The sequence below is a fragment of the Schistocerca serialis genome, chromosome 6 (genome assembly GCF_023864345.2).
Source record: "Schistocerca serialis cubense isolate TAMUIC-IGC-003099 chromosome 6, iqSchSeri2.2, whole genome shotgun sequence".
Classification (NCBI taxonomy): Eukaryota; Metazoa; Arthropoda; class Insecta; order Orthoptera; family Acrididae; genus Schistocerca; species Schistocerca serialis.
The window spans coordinates 423,345,762-423,361,940 of record NC_064643.1 but is presented as its reverse complement, the minus strand read 5'-3'; the positions used below and the strand labels follow the sequence as shown (position 1 = coordinate 423,361,940).

The 16,179-nt window shown below is 42.2% G+C and overlaps 2 protein-coding genes across 4 annotated transcripts in view; both read right to left on the bottom strand.

The window, feature by feature from the left end:
* Window positions 1-1,753: 1,753 nt before the first annotated feature.
* The window catches only part of LOC126484453 (putative beta-carotene-binding protein), a 143,085-nt gene continuing 128,659 nt past the window's right edge, over window positions 1,754-16,179 (bottom strand). The window contains exons 5-6 of one of the 3 annotated variants that reach the window (XM_050107975.1): window positions 8,405-8,557; window positions 1,754-3,254 (exon numbers count right to left, since the gene is read on the bottom strand). In XM_050107975.1, the coding sequence (XP_049963932.1) occupies window positions 3,067-3,254; window positions 8,405-8,557 (341 nt within the window). In that variant the 3' untranslated portion in view covers window positions 1,754-3,066. The remainder of the gene's footprint in view (window positions 3,255-8,404; window positions 8,558-16,179) is intronic. The other 2 variants (XR_007587856.1, XM_050107974.1) reach the window with 2 other exon arrangements.
* LOC126484455 (putative beta-carotene-binding protein) lies at window positions 10,603-13,891 on the bottom strand. The gene is made up of 3 exons (XM_050107976.1): window positions 13,808-13,891; window positions 12,287-12,385; window positions 10,603-10,763 (listed from the first exon to the last, which is right to left on the bottom strand). The coding sequence occupies exons 1-3, from the start codon at window positions 13,872-13,874 to the stop codon at window positions 10,618-10,620; spliced, it is 312 nt and encodes a 103-aa protein (XP_049963933.1). The 5' UTR covers window positions 13,875-13,891; the 3' UTR covers window positions 10,603-10,617.

The window sequence follows — 16,179 nt, the reverse complement described above, 5'->3', positions numbered from 1 at the left end:
ATGCTAAGGACAAGCCATGTACAGTAGTTGCTGCTAACGGTAGAATTTAAAGTACTAACACAGAGCAACGCGAAGAGCATTACCATAGCGTAGATGATGGTAGGAAATTCTATTATTTCAGAGATAGCATTCACTAAGCGTAGGGACCATTATACTTTCAAACTGAACAAGTTTTGTTGTATTACCAGAGTTAATTTCAAATGAATAGTGGCAACAGATTCAGTTTTTGTGTTGCGTAAATTCATACAGTGATTGTTTCTTTTAAAGTTATTGACAGTTCACATTCTCGCGCCAACATTAAATTCACATTCTCGTAGTCAGAAAAGTTCAATATAGGGCAAAGTTCATAAGCGACGGCATAAAATACACGTTCACGTGCGATTCCCATTCTAACAGTTGTATTTCGGGCTACTATCAGTTACGAAATTTCTATCATATTTCAAACGCACATGTTTCAAGCAGCGAACGTTTGATACCAGCAAAGAAATCTGGGAACCTGGTCCAGATCTGAAGGTGAGAGGCATTGCTATCTCAGCCATGATGTGATATCTGCTCACAAGAATCAAGAACGTTTCCCACGACAAAACTTTGCTATAGAGTCCCTGTCCGACACACTGTTTTAATCTATCTGTTCAATGTAGCCCCTTCCCAATTTTCTCAATGGTGTGTATTACTGGTAAGGGAACATAAAATGTTATGGTTTGCGACTTCATCGATATCGAGCTTATTAGAGATGGCGTACTGCCTCAGGATGAGAAGGGCGACTGAAAGAAGTAACGAAGTCCTATCTACGAAATCACCTGGGCTAGCGCGAAAATAACTAAGTAAAGTTACAAAAACAATAATAATAAAGGCGACAAAGTGGTGATTGAAACCATATTCATCTTGAATACGATTGTAGCAATTTGCTCATAACTAATTATACACATCCCAATACATTAGAGCAGTAGCATTTCCAATGTACATACTTCAAGAAGGTATTATAGGGTAGCGTGTATTCTTCTGAAGCTCCTGAAATGATTTGCGTAATTACGATGCCTGTATAGAGCACTTGACATACATCTCCAGCAGCGAGCGTAAAACTAGTCTGAGCTTTACCGCCCTTGCGAATAGTGAAAGTTTCTAGTTTAATGTACTCAACCACCTCGGCCTCGTTGTTGTCGGCTAGTGCACCAAGCAAAGTGCGAAAGCTGCTAAATACTAGATAGGGAAGGTTTTGCGCATATTCGACACTGGAAGAAAAGTAAATCTCTCAACCCGCCTTCGAGAAACACATGATGTACGATGCATAAAAGTCCGAGCTGACAAACTTATCAGACCATAGATTTGATAACGTCTTGATATGGAACCGTCTGTGTTCTGTCATCAGATGTAAGCGCACTAATATTTCATTAGTTTAAGTGACAAAGCTAACAAAACCACCACAGCTAATAACTGTTACCTGTTATATGTATCGTTATGGTGTCATACGAGGTTATGGAATTATTAAAAATAATTTCGTACCATTCAAATCATTTGATGCTGGAGAGCAACATATGAACATGTTTATGATTTGGACAGTTGAGATTACCTACACGTTGGTTCGTCCCTGCACTACCCGAGTGTGACCTCGGGCAAGTTAAGCAAACCATATGAAGTGGTATTCATCCTTTTTTATATATTACATGACATCCTAATAGATAGCGACTCTTGGAAATAATCACTGTAATTTCCATTCTTGGGAAACAACTGACTGACAAGACAGAAATCAAAATAGTCTCAGATCTTTTTATTACTTATGACAGATTATTTCACAAAATTAAAATATTTCAAAACATACACACAGTTATACCATTATTTAACGCTAGAATTAATATAACAGTCGTTACTGATTCTTCGACAAACTGGTCCTACCCAGAATGTCTTTTTTAATACAAATATACTGTTAATTGGTATTACGTATATATTCAAAATACTGCCGTCCTTACTTTGAAGTAAGAACGTGCTTCGAGACTGTTCTCTGTGTTCGTAAAAGAAATTTGCACTCTGTAAATCATCAGCGCCTTTGATTCCAGTATGTACTCGAAGACATGGTAGTAATACATTGGTTCTTTGTCGGCTATAAAGAGACTGCACAAAGTTTGATATAATTACTGACAGCTCGAGAAAATAAAATCCTGTGGATGTAAAACGACAGAAACTAAGATTTCCGAAAACTGAAACATTTTCTGTCACTGTTCGTAATTTACCATTTGAAACACTAGAGCGCTTTGATCAATACTGACCACCTTGTACCCAACATGAGAGATTTGTTATAAACTTTCATATCTATAGATTGTGCTCTTATGTAAAACAGCATGAAAAACATCTAATTCGATGGAGCTAAACACAGTGAAGCACCAAAAAAGCAGACACCTTCATCGATTGTGTGGAATGTCTATACAGGCGCCATACCCATTAAAGTTTCTGGGCCGAATTCAACGAAAGCATAACTGATATTGGTTTGTTATACAATGCCCGCCTTAGGGTTATTGTTTGTTGTGGCCAGTGCACAGAAATGTAGTTACAGAGATTAGTTGCTGAAATTGAGAAGGGTGAGGAAGAACTTGTCTGTGGCCTCGTCGATGAATCCCTCCCAGTATGTACTTTAAATGATTTAGGAAAACTACAGAAAAACCAAATTTGGATGGACAGACGATAGTTTGAACACCATAGAGAGTTTAATGTCTTGAATATTGCTCTACCTCGTTCAGCACTTTAATTTGTATTTGACCGAAATGTCCTGGTGTGTGTAACTAATTACTAACTAGATTATCTTACAGGGAGAGAAATGTCTACGTTTGTACTTTAACATAAGTAGCGCGAGCCTTAGGAACGAATGAAATGTGTGCATTGGTGCAACTGCAGTCTTCGGGTAGATACGGATCTCACGTGCGCTGATAGTAGCAATCTCAAACAAATAGCCTGTTTTATGCATTCAAACAACTGCGGTCATACAGGCCGCCTCGTTTCATTAGTGATGGAAATATAGATTCCATGAAATAAATAGGAAGTTTTGTAATAATTGAAACATCAGGCATGTTGTGGTTAGACCGCGCTGAAGGAATCGCTGTAAACGGACCTCTTAGGGAAGAGCTGGTCGTAGGGTACAGTACTGAAGACGGCTTGTGCACGCTGGCGGTATACTTCGGCCAACCATTTCTCCAGCGTCGGCAGGAGTTCGGGTTGGACAACCTTCGTGGCGACGCTGTTTATGAACATATTTCCGGCGTTCACTGCAAACAGAGAAATGACAGTCTGAAATTGATCTTCTGGCAGAAACTGAAAATGAGGAAGTTTGGTTTGAAAACTGTAATGATACCGTAGTTTAATGAGTTTTCAGCGCATACATATATGGGGGAGAAGCAAACAAAATAAGATTGTAATGTAACTTATCACTGACGCGCCTTGGTCAGAGGCGTAGAAGAATGGGGTAGGTAAGTATCCGTTACTTATTGAAAGGAACAATCTCAGAATTCCTCTGAAGTGACTTGTGGACACTGGAAAATCTAAGTTTGTTGACATCATGAATACAAGTCTCACCGCAGATGTCAAGCATTCATTCCACTGGATTAACTGACTTCACGGTGACATCCATTTTTTACTACTGTCTTCTCACATAAGCTTGGTAGAACCTGCTGTCGTAGCCCAGATCGCTGAAGCACACCTGTGCGGTGGCACTCGATTCGGATTTAACCTGCTTCCAGTCCTGATGGTGGATGAAATTTTCAGTGCCATGTATTTGGTCGGCGAGGGGACGAGAGATGGTGGCCTAAAGTTCCTGATCACTAGTCTTTCCGTCAGTGTCCTGGATTTTTTTCCAAACCTCTCCGCAATTTGTAATGAAGTGAGGGCATATGATACTGTTGACGGTGCTTTGTCCATCAGATGTGGACGTTAAACGCGGCGGCTCCTTAGTGCTATTCGAGAGGAGGAGACTGTGTGTCGCCACTGGGCTTCCCCCTCAGTTTCCTCCTCCTCCGCTCCATCATCATCGTCATCATAAAACACGAACGTAACAGTAAGCTATACAGTCATCCATTACACTCACATATCTTCACGAATGCACATTCTACAGCTCTCACACATCCGTAAGGAAAGGGACCAATGTGCGAGGGCGAAGAAGACATTTCCCGGCAGGCAACTGAATCCACACCGTGGGATTTCCCAACCAGCTTTTGCATACCGTATTTAATTTTAGTCTTGGTTGACGTAGGGCTGCTGGATAGTCCAATTGAGTCAGCGTATTTCAGAGCTGTTTAAGCATTTATGCCAGAGGTGTGCAAAAATTTTGAGAAATGGAGATCGTAAATTTCGATTGTAATTTCTTTGGACGATATCTTTGGTTCAAGCTGAGACACTCGCCGTACATATGTGACTTTTTACTGATTTACGAGCACACCATTTTCAGCAACGCGCACGGTCCACTTTTCATATCTATTCGCATGCGTTGAAGATTTCAATGAATGCTTGTGATGCGCTGTATTACTTTTATATATACTGGCCTCAGATGCACACAAGGTGGTTGTACAAGAAGATGGAGCAGGGCAACCAAACACGAAATTGGGTTTTGATTGCTCTCGGTAACCTATTTGTAACCAATTCAACGGCAGTTTACAACTTTTTTTAAAATTTCTTTTTCTTTTGGAGAGGATGGGCATGAAGTATCCCCCTCATCTTAGTAATGCTCGTTATGGTAAATGGTTCGGTGTTGTTATGATCAATTTAAGGTTTAGATGGTGACAGCCTCGACGTGGCCTACCCCCCCCCCCCCCCCTCCCCTAGTATCGTGCCGCACAACGATCGCATTGCGAGAAGAAAATCGAAATGCTCAGAACGAGCTGCGACACGAGAAGCAAATGTCACCACCAAACGGCGGCCGGACGTAGTAATACCTCCCGGCCCTCACAGGCGAAGTTACGCAACAGAGCGAGACAAATGCCTCAGTTTCCCCCCCGGAGCCAAGTGCGTGGACGAATACGTATATGCCAAGTTAACATAGAAGGATACACGAGGACAAAAGGAGACATCCTCACAACGCTACTAACAGAAGAAAAAATTGATGTGTTGACCTTGCAGGAAACACATCTATCAGAAGAAAATATCTCGAGACTTCTAATACCAGGCTATGAAATTGTGGGCTATAAAGCCCATAATAAACACGGTATTGCAACACTGATCAAGAAAGAACTGGTTGATAATATTGAGGAAACTATGCACCACGAATTTGCCGTGGGAATCAAACTAAACGATATGACGGTGTATAACGTGTACAAGCCACCTTCAGAAAAATGGGAACAACCTGTTTTACCTAACCCACAACACCCTGCAGTCATAATTGGCGATTTTAACTCCCACCACCCCAGATGGGGCTATCAGTCTTGCGACAAAGAAGGACTCATGCTGGCAGACTGGGCAGATATAAATAATTATACATTAATATACGATGCAAAAGATACCCCCACCTTCTGTTCAGGAGCGTGGGGCACAACATCAACGCCCGATCTTTGTTTTGTCTCATCTGGAGAAACTGGAATAGCACTTCCGTCCAAGAGAACTGTACTGAGCCGTATTCCTCGGAGCCAACACAGACCAGTTATTATAGACCTTGGGATCCAAATACCAGTAATAAAGAGCCCCCCTATAGCCCGCTGGAACCTCAGGAAGGCTAACTGGGTTAAGTTTAAAGATACCATTGAAAATAATGTAAACAGAATTACCCCAATTCCAGAAAATTACGACAGATTTACGAAGTTAATTATTAAAGCGGCACATAACTCAATACCAAGAGGAGCGCGGAAAGAATACATCCCATGCTGGACAAAGGAGTGCGAACAACTACTCGATGAATATAACAAAACAGAGAATCCAGAACTAGGAGAACAGCTCATAAGAGCTATGGACGAGGAACGCAAACAGAGATGGCAAAAGCGGATGGAACAAATGGACTTTACGCACTCCTCACAGAAGAGCTGGAGTCTACTGAGGAAACTTGGCGGAGCACAATTCAAGGGACGGAACATCAATAATAAAATGACCCCTAACAAAATATGCTCTTCTATACTACAAACATCCAGAATCCATGCCTCCGCCTCGAAGAAAAAAGAACTGCACCAACTGATGAACGAAGAGCTAGATGCAAGCGAGGAGGAAACAGGTCTAGCGAACTGGGTAACACAAGAAGAGATAAATATAGCACTAAAGAAAATGTCACCTGGTAAAGCAGCTGGCTGTGACGGCCTTCTTCCAGAATTCTTGAAGAACCTCGGGCCAAAGGGAAGAGCATGGCTGTCTTCTCTTTTCTCTAATATCACAGATACCAGCCGGTTACCAAAGCAATGGAAAAACGCACAAGTCATAGCCATCCAGAAACCAGGGAAAACAGGAGAGAATGCTCAAGATTATAGACCGATATCTTTATTGTGCACCACTTACAAGCTGTTTGAACGAGTCATCCTAGGCAGAATAGAAAGTAAAATAGAAGCTGCTCTTCCCCCAGAGCAAGGCGGTTTTCGAAAAGGAAGAGATTGTTGCGACCAAGTTCTCGCCCTAACCACTTTCATTGAAAGAGGTTACCAAAACAAAAAGAAAACGGGCATGGTATTATTAGATCTCACCTCAGCATACGACACCGTATGGACAAAAGGGATACTGTATAAACTGTCAAAAGTCGTGAAATGCAAGAAGATCATAGATCTAGTCAGAAATATGTTGATAAACAGGAGATTCAAGGTATCTCTGAATGGGAAAACAAGCAGCTACAGGACACTACAAAATGGTCTCCCCCAAGGGTCTGTGCTGGCTCCATGCCTTTTCAATTTATACATAGCGGACATCCCAAACCTGGAATCTCGTTCTTTTATGTATGCAGATGACATCGCTATCGCGGCTCACGCCAACACTTTCGAAGAACTGGAAGAAATTTTAAACAGGGACCTGGAACGACTACAACAATATTATGACAACTGGCACCTCAAAGTAAATCCGACTAAATCCGTGGCATCAATAATGCACTTGTGTAACAAAGATGCAAATCGTGAGCTAAAAGTGCAAATAAAAGGTAAATTGTTGAAAAACGATAGAACGCCAAAATATCTGGGTGTTAAGCTAGATCGCACTCTCACATATAAGAGCCACCTGTACGAAGTCGCCCAAAAAATGAAAACAAGAAACAACATCATAATGAAACTGGCAGGAACAACCTGGGGATGTTCCACTGAAACTCTACGCACATCAGCACTGGCACTGCTGTATAGTGTAGCGGAATATTGCGCATCCGTCTGGGCCCGCAGTAGGCATGTCAGATATATTGATGTCCAACTTAACGAGACAATGAGGCTCATAACAGGAACAGTAAGACCCACCCCGAAACCTTGGCTGCCCGTCCTTGCCAATATCGAACCACCCTCGATTAGACGTGAAAGAGCAATCCAGAGGTACAAAGAAAAGTTCAGGGACCTACCTTCTCCCCCTGACAGATTGATGTCAAGAAATCCCTTCTGGAAAGAACTCAAACAACAGATTGATATCGATAACCTGTGGAAACAGCAATGGCAGGAAAGCAAAGTGAATAACAGTTTCCTTATTGAGGACCCATCTCAACGAGTTCCAGGCTTCCAACTCCAACGTAGAGTGTGGGTAACCCTAAATCGCCTGCGGACAGGTGTTGGTCGGTGCGGATATTTGCTGAAAAAGTGGGGTTTCTCCCAGGACCCCAATTGTGAGTGCGGAGAGAGTCAAACCATGCAGCATATAGTTGAGTGCGACGTACACGGACTTAAGGGAGGAAATCTGATGGACATACATGTGATAAGTGACCAAGCACTTTTGTGGCTGGAAACCCTGAAAATTTTATTGTAAATCATTGTTAATGTTAATTTAAATTTTTATGTTGATGTTTGTAAGTGTATCACGCTTTGCCTGTAGCTGAACGAGAAATAATAATAAATAAGGTTTAGACCACATTCTAAAACAGAGCTGTCAAGCGAGTAAGAGATCTGCATGATCGACAGGAATACAACAGATGTATGAGGTGACACGTGGGAGACAAGACTCAATGAAATGAAATGAAATTGAAACGGACGTGGACGGGACATACTTCCTGTGGAACAGATAATAATTAGATCAAGTAATTCGTTTGCTGTAATCCAGGAAATAAGGAAAGATCGGTACCTTGACAATGTAAAGTGTGTAGATGAGATTACACAAAGTGCATATAAATAGATAGGATAAATAGAAATGAAGGGCTTAACGCTTGCAGAACTATGGTGGGGTCTTTGTACAGCATCTGACGTCAAATTCTCGATAACGATGATGATGATGATGATGATAGCAAGGCAAAGTATTCAATAAATCAATGTGTGCAAGTTTTCCGCTAATGACCTACCTAGAGGCTTGTAGTTCCCGAAGAGGCCAGTGAGTTCATACTGGCTTTGGCCCAAGTCGAGCTTGACGTTGACAGAGTCCACCTTGAGGTATGACTGATCCCCGTCAGCAGTCTCAAGGTGTCCAGCGTACGTCACGTCCGCGTTGCCTCCGCCTGAAATGTGACGACCAGGGCTCTGTTAGTATCCAGTTAGGATGATTCGTTCTACATACATCAACACAGTAAGCCGAAATAGTAATTCTAATATCCTTACTATAAACTTGATAGCCAATACACTCGGCCCACTTGTTTTTTAAACTCTGTCCACAACTGAATCGCACACCACACTTCTCAGACGAAAAAGGCAATATTCCTACATCATCTACCAATTAGTCATTGGTCCTTCAAATTTTAAAGACCCTCAGCCATCACTATACATTATATTTTGTTCTCCTTACAAAGCTACTTCGTTAATATGTTTGTTCCTTTCACTATGTATTCTGTTACGTTTGGCTTAATTTTCGCACTAGCATTCAGAACATTCTCAGGATTTTTAATACTGGCTACCACGTGTTAATGTTTTCACTGATAAAGTTGATATGTGAAGCAACATTTGATCTTAATTGTCAAATATTTCAGCTAAATGTTACATACCGTCTGAAAGTTGTGTGTCAGTGATATGCGTCGCTGTGAAAGAATGGTCTACGCTAATTTCCGCTTACTTTTATTCGCGAAAATGTTATAACTTACTGATATTTATTTGAAGATATGACATTCGTTAATACTATAAGACACACTGATACACGCGGATAATTACACCTTTACTCTATCCCAGCTTATGCCTTAGGCTGACATGATATCGGCATATGAAAATAGTAATGGATTTAGAATATTTGTTATTTTATTTTTTCCTTACGTATTTAGAATATATAACCCACAGTAATTTGACCCGTCTTTTGTTATTGGTTTATGTGGTTATTTATACTTACGCATAGAAACCTTGAAGGAACCACTGCCGTCCAGAGGGACGCCGAGGACCTTTCCGGACATGGCGTAGGCGCCCTCTAACGCGTTGACGCCGTCAATGTGGGTAACGACGTGGATGCGGTTGTTGACGTTATCCACCCTGGAAACACAATGCCGCCGAATTAAATGACGCACAATACAGATGGATAACAGAGCTCGGGATCCGAGCGAGAGATAAATAGATCGGTGGGTAGGTAGTGAGATACAGACAGACGACAGACAGCGCAGCAAGTTCCGATTACTACCTAAATGTGATACTGGCTGAACAAGATAAGTTGCGTTATCGATTTTTGCGACGTGAGGCACAAACTTGAGGCGTGAAATGCTCTAACTAATGGATGAACATTAAGAGTCAGAAATTAGAGGTCATAGAGGGATCAACATAGAAAGCTTCACATGGAATTAGTCGATCTATTATTTTCAGATATTCTGTCATCCTCACATACTGAAAGCTTATAAAATCAACCTAATCAATAGCTTTTATTTAGTGAACAACGTCTTAGGAAAATGATATCCAGTGACTTGGAAATCATATTGTTTGACAAAACACGTTACTACCTGATTGGTCTGGTCCTATAACATATGGTGTTTCGTCTACTTTGACACGCAGACGAATTTCTTCCAACAATCACATACACAGTATATTAGATTAGGGAGGTTTTGAAAAGGTACACCTTTTTTCCGAGACACTGCAGAACACTGTCAGCAAGCAAGCCTGCACTTCTTATAGTAATTTAAAATGTCTGTTGTCAACAAGACATTAACTCCAAGCTAGTACCCATACATACTATGAAAGAAGGAGTGGCGAAGTAATTAAATTCGTGTAAATGAGAGAGAAAGAGCCGACCAAGTATTTTCCCATGTAAATGTGTAAGTAACAATTTTGGCTGCACCTCTTACTAGGTTTAAAACAGCGAATAACCTGACAGTCGCAAGCAATGGATATAATGGGTTTGGGGTGAGGGGGAGGGGAGGTGGTAGTTAACAAGGATATGTATATCGCTGGCCGCCATTCAAGAGAGTTAATACTTTGGAAAAAACTTAATTCCTAAGAAGTGAGCGCGGCTGCAGGGCAAAACGCAGAGACTAAAAGGAATAAATGAGAACTGCCACGCGTTTCTGGAGTCAACCAAGCATCTTGTTGTCTGCCGGTGTGCGCGTGACTGTAGAGAAGACCGAGACAATTTCAGTCGACCTACACAGCTGAGTTAACGCCAGCAGTCCACACCGTGGCGCATGTGGTGATCCATGTGCCAGCTGAACTTGAGGGCCAGCCCTCTGGAGTTGGTCTGCCACGTCAGCGGTGGCAGCTCGTCCATGGGGTCGATGGGAGCGGCACCCATCTGCGGAATGCCTGCGGACAGATGTCAGCCGTTCACACGCGACAGCTCATCTCACACTGAAACTAACGTTACGAAGGTTACCTGCTTATGCTTGCTATCCTTCAACGTAAACTTGTTTTGCGTGGAGTGTATACGCTCTACCTTTACTTAAGAGTTCATGAATGGTGTCTTAGAGTAGGTAGGAAGATCGAAAGGCATTTACAAAATGGTTCCTATGTAATGCTGTAGGGGACAAATACATTAATCGTTTCTTCATTGTTCGACCGATTTAAGCCAGTTTAAAACTTGCGGGGCTACCCAGGTTCATAACACAAATTTCTAAAGCAAGTAGCATCTGAGAGCAGTGTTGCCGTTTTGAGCACCTTCGTATTCTCTTGGTTCTTTTCTTTTAAGCGTCTCACTTCGAAACTGTATACAGTTATTTTACTTCAAAAACTTTAATGTTTCTATAAGAATTAAAGCTATCTGATAATAACTATGATGGGTAGCGGCAAACATTTCTTTACAAAACAGAAAAGTTTAAACTTTTCTGAGTTTGTAAACGTAAACATACTGTCATCAACAAAAAATTCCAGAACAAAAGATTGCCACACAGGACATGGGATAAATTCTTGTTTCTGCCAGAGATTGTGCGTTGGCGGGAGGACTGGAACGGGGTCACTAAGCCTCGTGATGCCAACGAGAATGAGAAGCAGCGGCTTCAAGGTCTGTAAAGCCGACAACGGCCGGGAAAGCGGTGTGCTTACCCCAGACACCTTCATACCGCCAGAGATTGACACGGTGGCCGTCCGGCCCTGATAGGCCCGTCTTCGACCAGAGCAGCGGAGCTCTGCTTTCCTTTCCTGTGAAGATGTCTCCGGTTGATGTAAATAGCTGACCCGTCCCACAATCCCCCTCTCCTCCCCCCACTAAGATACATGCTGCCCTCTGTCATATTACCAAGGCTTCATCAGAATTCACTTGCTTAACATAGAGGCAAATGTTATATGTATTTTACCTCTATGTGATTTATCTGCGTTGAATTGACTGTATTAACATTAAAACAATTCTAATTTTTTCACCGGTTGTAATCTGAGTTAACTGCGTAAGCTCACTGTGTCCATAAGTGCTTCTCACCAAATTATAACAAGTGCAAGAAGATGTAAGAGGCGTTATAGCTTGGCAAATTATAGTTAATTATAGGCATTCTGCATTCCTTTATTATTATTACTTATCAAGTCATGATGTAGCTGATATAACATTCATGGGTTCATGTAATGTTGAGATATCAGACGGAGATAGTACATCAGAACTGCTAAAGAGCATTCAGTCTGTGATGCGCTGCAAAGTACAAATAACGTCAAGATACAACTTCGTGTTCTAAGAATGGCGCAAGTGAGCTACTGAGCACTATTATTTAACTTAAACATCAAAGAAGTTTCGCATAGTTCCCAGTAGTGAAACTCTTGTACTCGTCTCCGTTCAAAAGATGGGCTTGCTTCTGTTACACGCGGAGTAGACCTTACCGTTAACAGACGTACTTCCCAGTACTCACCAGTAGCCAGATGTGGCACTGCGTCCTGTAGAGCCTTCCGCCGACATTCGACGACGTTAGGCTGGTCGTCAGCACATGTCTTGACGCCGAGAGGTGTCGCTGAAAGGCAAGAATAGTTCATACACAATATGCCGTTCCGATAAATTTTCTGGCAGTCATGACAACCTGTCAGCTGCGCTCACGGTGTTCTGTCTCCCTAGGACTAAGGGAGCAACATACCTTACATGACACAGTTGAAGCTGAGTCGTGATACACTACTGGAACGGAATAACCGAAGTTAAAACGTCCAAAAGTGGCATGAAAAAAATGAAGCGTTCCGGTTTTACTTTTAGCAGTTATGATTAAAATTGCACACGGAACATCAGCTGGAGAATCGAGTAAACAAACGCTGTAGTGTTGTTAAACTGATAAACTGCAACTATACCGGTATTTTTTTATCTTCTTCCTCTTTTTTAAAAAAATGTACTATATAATCATCAAAGGCGTCCCGCTGCAATAAGTGGCGTAATTTTCTGATATATTTTGACTGCTGCCTGTGCTATCTTCGTGATAAGCAAGAAACAACATTTCATTTTCGATCGTTGTGTGGTAAGATCCAGAGAAGGAACAAAAAAAATAACTTTGATGTCAGAATATAACTGGAACAAGTATGGTAGATCATTCCAGACCAAAGGTACAGCTTTGACAAGATCTCTAGACCTATTCTGAAATGTTTATATCTCCCATTACTTATCAAGATTTGTAAACAATTCTCCTTGACTATGCATATAACTGCCCTAATGTGATGTACAATGCGTCGCGTTACACATAACATTTCTGGAAAATATTATACTGAGTCTTCAGCAGAAGCAACACTCTACTAGGATTAAAACTATTTTTATTTAAATAGGGATAGTGACGCAACTACAGCTGCAGTACAGGAACAGTAAGAATATTATTGAAATATTTGTGAGTGGTAACACGTGAAACAAATACTCATCTGAGCATACTTTGCAAGCAACAGAGCGATTGGAGGAAGCAAATATTTTTGAATCAGTTCATAAAATCAAAAAGTATAAGAACTTCTACTGCTTCAGTAAAACAATTTATGGTGTGTGAGGGCTTTGTCCATAGAAATGGGAAAAGACTGCCAAGGGGCTTTCTTAACATAGAACGCCAAACTTAGCAGAAGAATCGAAATGAGTTGAAAGCTTTGAAGCAAACTCACTAGAATCTACCTAGCTCAAGCCAACGTGTATCTATCGATACACAGACGCCCGTGTTGCGGCCACAATGACTGAGTCACTCTGAATTTTAAATTCGCAATAGAACTTGAACACGAAGTCTGGTTAGAGTAAAGGCAGAAAAAATGCAACTCGCAGCACGTTAAGCAGACGACTGCATCGGCCGTCGAAATGACGTGCAGAAAAATGGAATCAACAGCAACGAGAGCACGTTACGAAAGTGAAATTTGCTTCAAGTTTGGGACACCGCTGGAGCGTTTGCGATGGCGCCGATTTGAAGTACTGGCGGCAGACTTACCTATCTCGGCGACGGCCAGGCCAGCAACGAGCAGCAGAGAGGAGGCGACGGCGATACGGCAGCACATGTCTGGGCTTTGCTGGACGTTGCTGCTTCGAGTGCCGGCGCCATGTCCGGCCGCCCTTTTATATGTCCGGTGCGCGCGCGCTGCGCCAGGCCCTGCTGCGCCGCGCGGCCGCCAAGCCTCCCCACTCCGGCCGCAACAACCCTGTAGCCGCTGCGGCACTCGTGCACACTTACGTAACTGCAGTAAACCTCTAGGTCGTCATTGAAAATTTTTTCAAACTTAATCACACTCGTATTGGAAGCTGACGCCATGGCCGTATGTACAGCCTGCTTATTGTAATGTTTCACGAATTTCTTTAAGTAATCGCTCCGGTTATATTTTTCACTTACCAGACCACACGTGACAAATTTGATCGGTTTTATCGGGAAAACTTGTGATATTTCTTGCAGAGTTCCTCCTTTTCGATTTTGAGTTGTATTCTTCGTCCTTACACAATCGACGAACCACATCTTTGCCTCAACGAATGTGTTTGAATAAGCAACACGACGTTACATTCGTCGTCTATCTATTGCTCTAAACGAGTATACTTAATTCTTTTTACGATGTAGCAGTATTATAGTGTTCTCCCCGATTTCAGTAGCTACTTGTCATACATTCAGATGACAAAAGTCATGTGGATTGTAATATGCACACATTGCGGTAGTATCTCGTACGCAAGATATAAAAATGCGGTGCGCTGTCATTTGTACTCAAGTGAACAAGTGAAAAGGTTCGCGGTGTCATTACGGCCTTACGACGAGAACTAACAGACTCTCAGTGTGGAATGGTAGTTCGAGCTAGACACAGGGGACACACCATTTCGCAAATCGTTAGGGTATTCTATATTTCGAGAACCACAGTGTCATGAGTATGCTGAGAATAGCAAAATTCACTTAACAAACGAGAGCAGCGGCTTTTGCGTAGGGTTGTCAGCTCTAAAGGACAAGCAGCACTGTGAAATATCCACAGAAACAAATGCGGGACATACGACGGATGTCTCCGTAATCACAGTGACGCGAAATTTGGCGATAATGGGCTATGGCAGCAGACGGCCGACGCGAGTGCTTTCCATACAGCACGATATCCGATATCGCCTGTAGCGCCTCTTCTGGGCTCGTGATCATACCAGTCTTGTGACTGGTTTAAATTCCTATCCTGCGCCAAGCTCTTCATCTCAGAAGAGAGCACTTGCAACCTACGTCATTTGCGGTGTGTATCCCAATCTCGTCTTCCTCTACAGTTTTTGCCCTCTACAGTTCCCTCTAGTGCCATGAAAGTCATTTCCTGATGTCGTAACACAGGTCCTTTCATTCTCTCCATTCTTCTTGTCAGTGTTTTCCACATATTCATTTTCTCTACGACTCTGCGCAGAATCTCCTCATTCCGTAAATTATCAGTAAACCTAATTCCCACATTCATCTGCAGCATCACATCTCAAATTCTTCGATTCTCTTCTATTTCGGTTTTCCCACGGGCCTATGTTTGATACTGGTAGACTTCTCTTGGCTAGGAATGCCCTTTATGCCAGTGCTAGTCTCCTTTTGATGTCCTCCTCGCTTCATCCGTGATGCGTTGTTTTGCTGCTTAAGTAGCGGAACTCCTTAAGTCCATGTACTTCATGACCATCAATCCTGATGTTAATTTTCTCACTGGTCCCATTTCAGCTACTTCTAAATTCTTTCGTCATTCTTCTACTTGTTCTGTTCGCATGTAATTATTCTTCACTTTCAAACAGGGTAGCAATGTCATCAGCGAACCGTATCATGACATCCTTTCGCCTTGAATTTCGGTCCCACTCCTGAATCTTCTTTTTATTTCCACCATTGATCCTTTGATGTACAACTTGAACAATATGGGCGAGAGACTTCGTCCCTGTATTACATCTTTTTTAATTGAGTACTTCATTCTCGGTCGTCTACTACTGTTATTCCTTCTTGGGTCTTGTACATATTGTATATTATCCGTCTGTTTACCCTATAGCTTACCCGTTATTTTTCTCAGAATTTCGAAAATCATGCACCATTTTGCGGTGTCGAACGCTTTTTGCAGGTCGACTAATCCTATTAACGTGTCTCGATTTTTCGCCTACCGGTGTGGCCGAGATGTTCTAGGCACTTCAGTCTGGGACCGTGCGACCTCTACAGTCGCGAGTTCGAATCCTGCCTCGGGCATGGATGTGTGTGGTGTCATTAGGTTAGTTACGTTTAAGCAGTTTTAAGTTTTCGGGGACTCATGACCTCAGATGTTAAGTCCCATAGTGCTCAGAACCATTTTTGGAGAAATATTATCTATCCCTTGTGCCTAATTTGATCTCAATTCTTCCAGA

Excerpts from the sequence above, each read along its gene's own strand:
- LOC126484455 (XM_050107976.1), bottom strand. The coding sequence starts at position 13,874 with ATGTGCTGCCGTATCGCCGTCGCCTCCTCTCTGCTGCTCGTTGCTGGC. Across the intron at positions 12,386-13,807 it reads CCTGGCCGTCGCCGAGATAG|CGACACCTCTCGGCGTCAAG; the intron begins GTAAGTCTGCCG and ends CTTGCCTTTCAG. Across the intron at positions 10,764-12,286 it reads AGTGCCACATCTGGCTACTG|GCATTCCGCAGATGGGTGCC; the intron begins GTGAGTACTGGG and ends ATCTGTCCGCAG.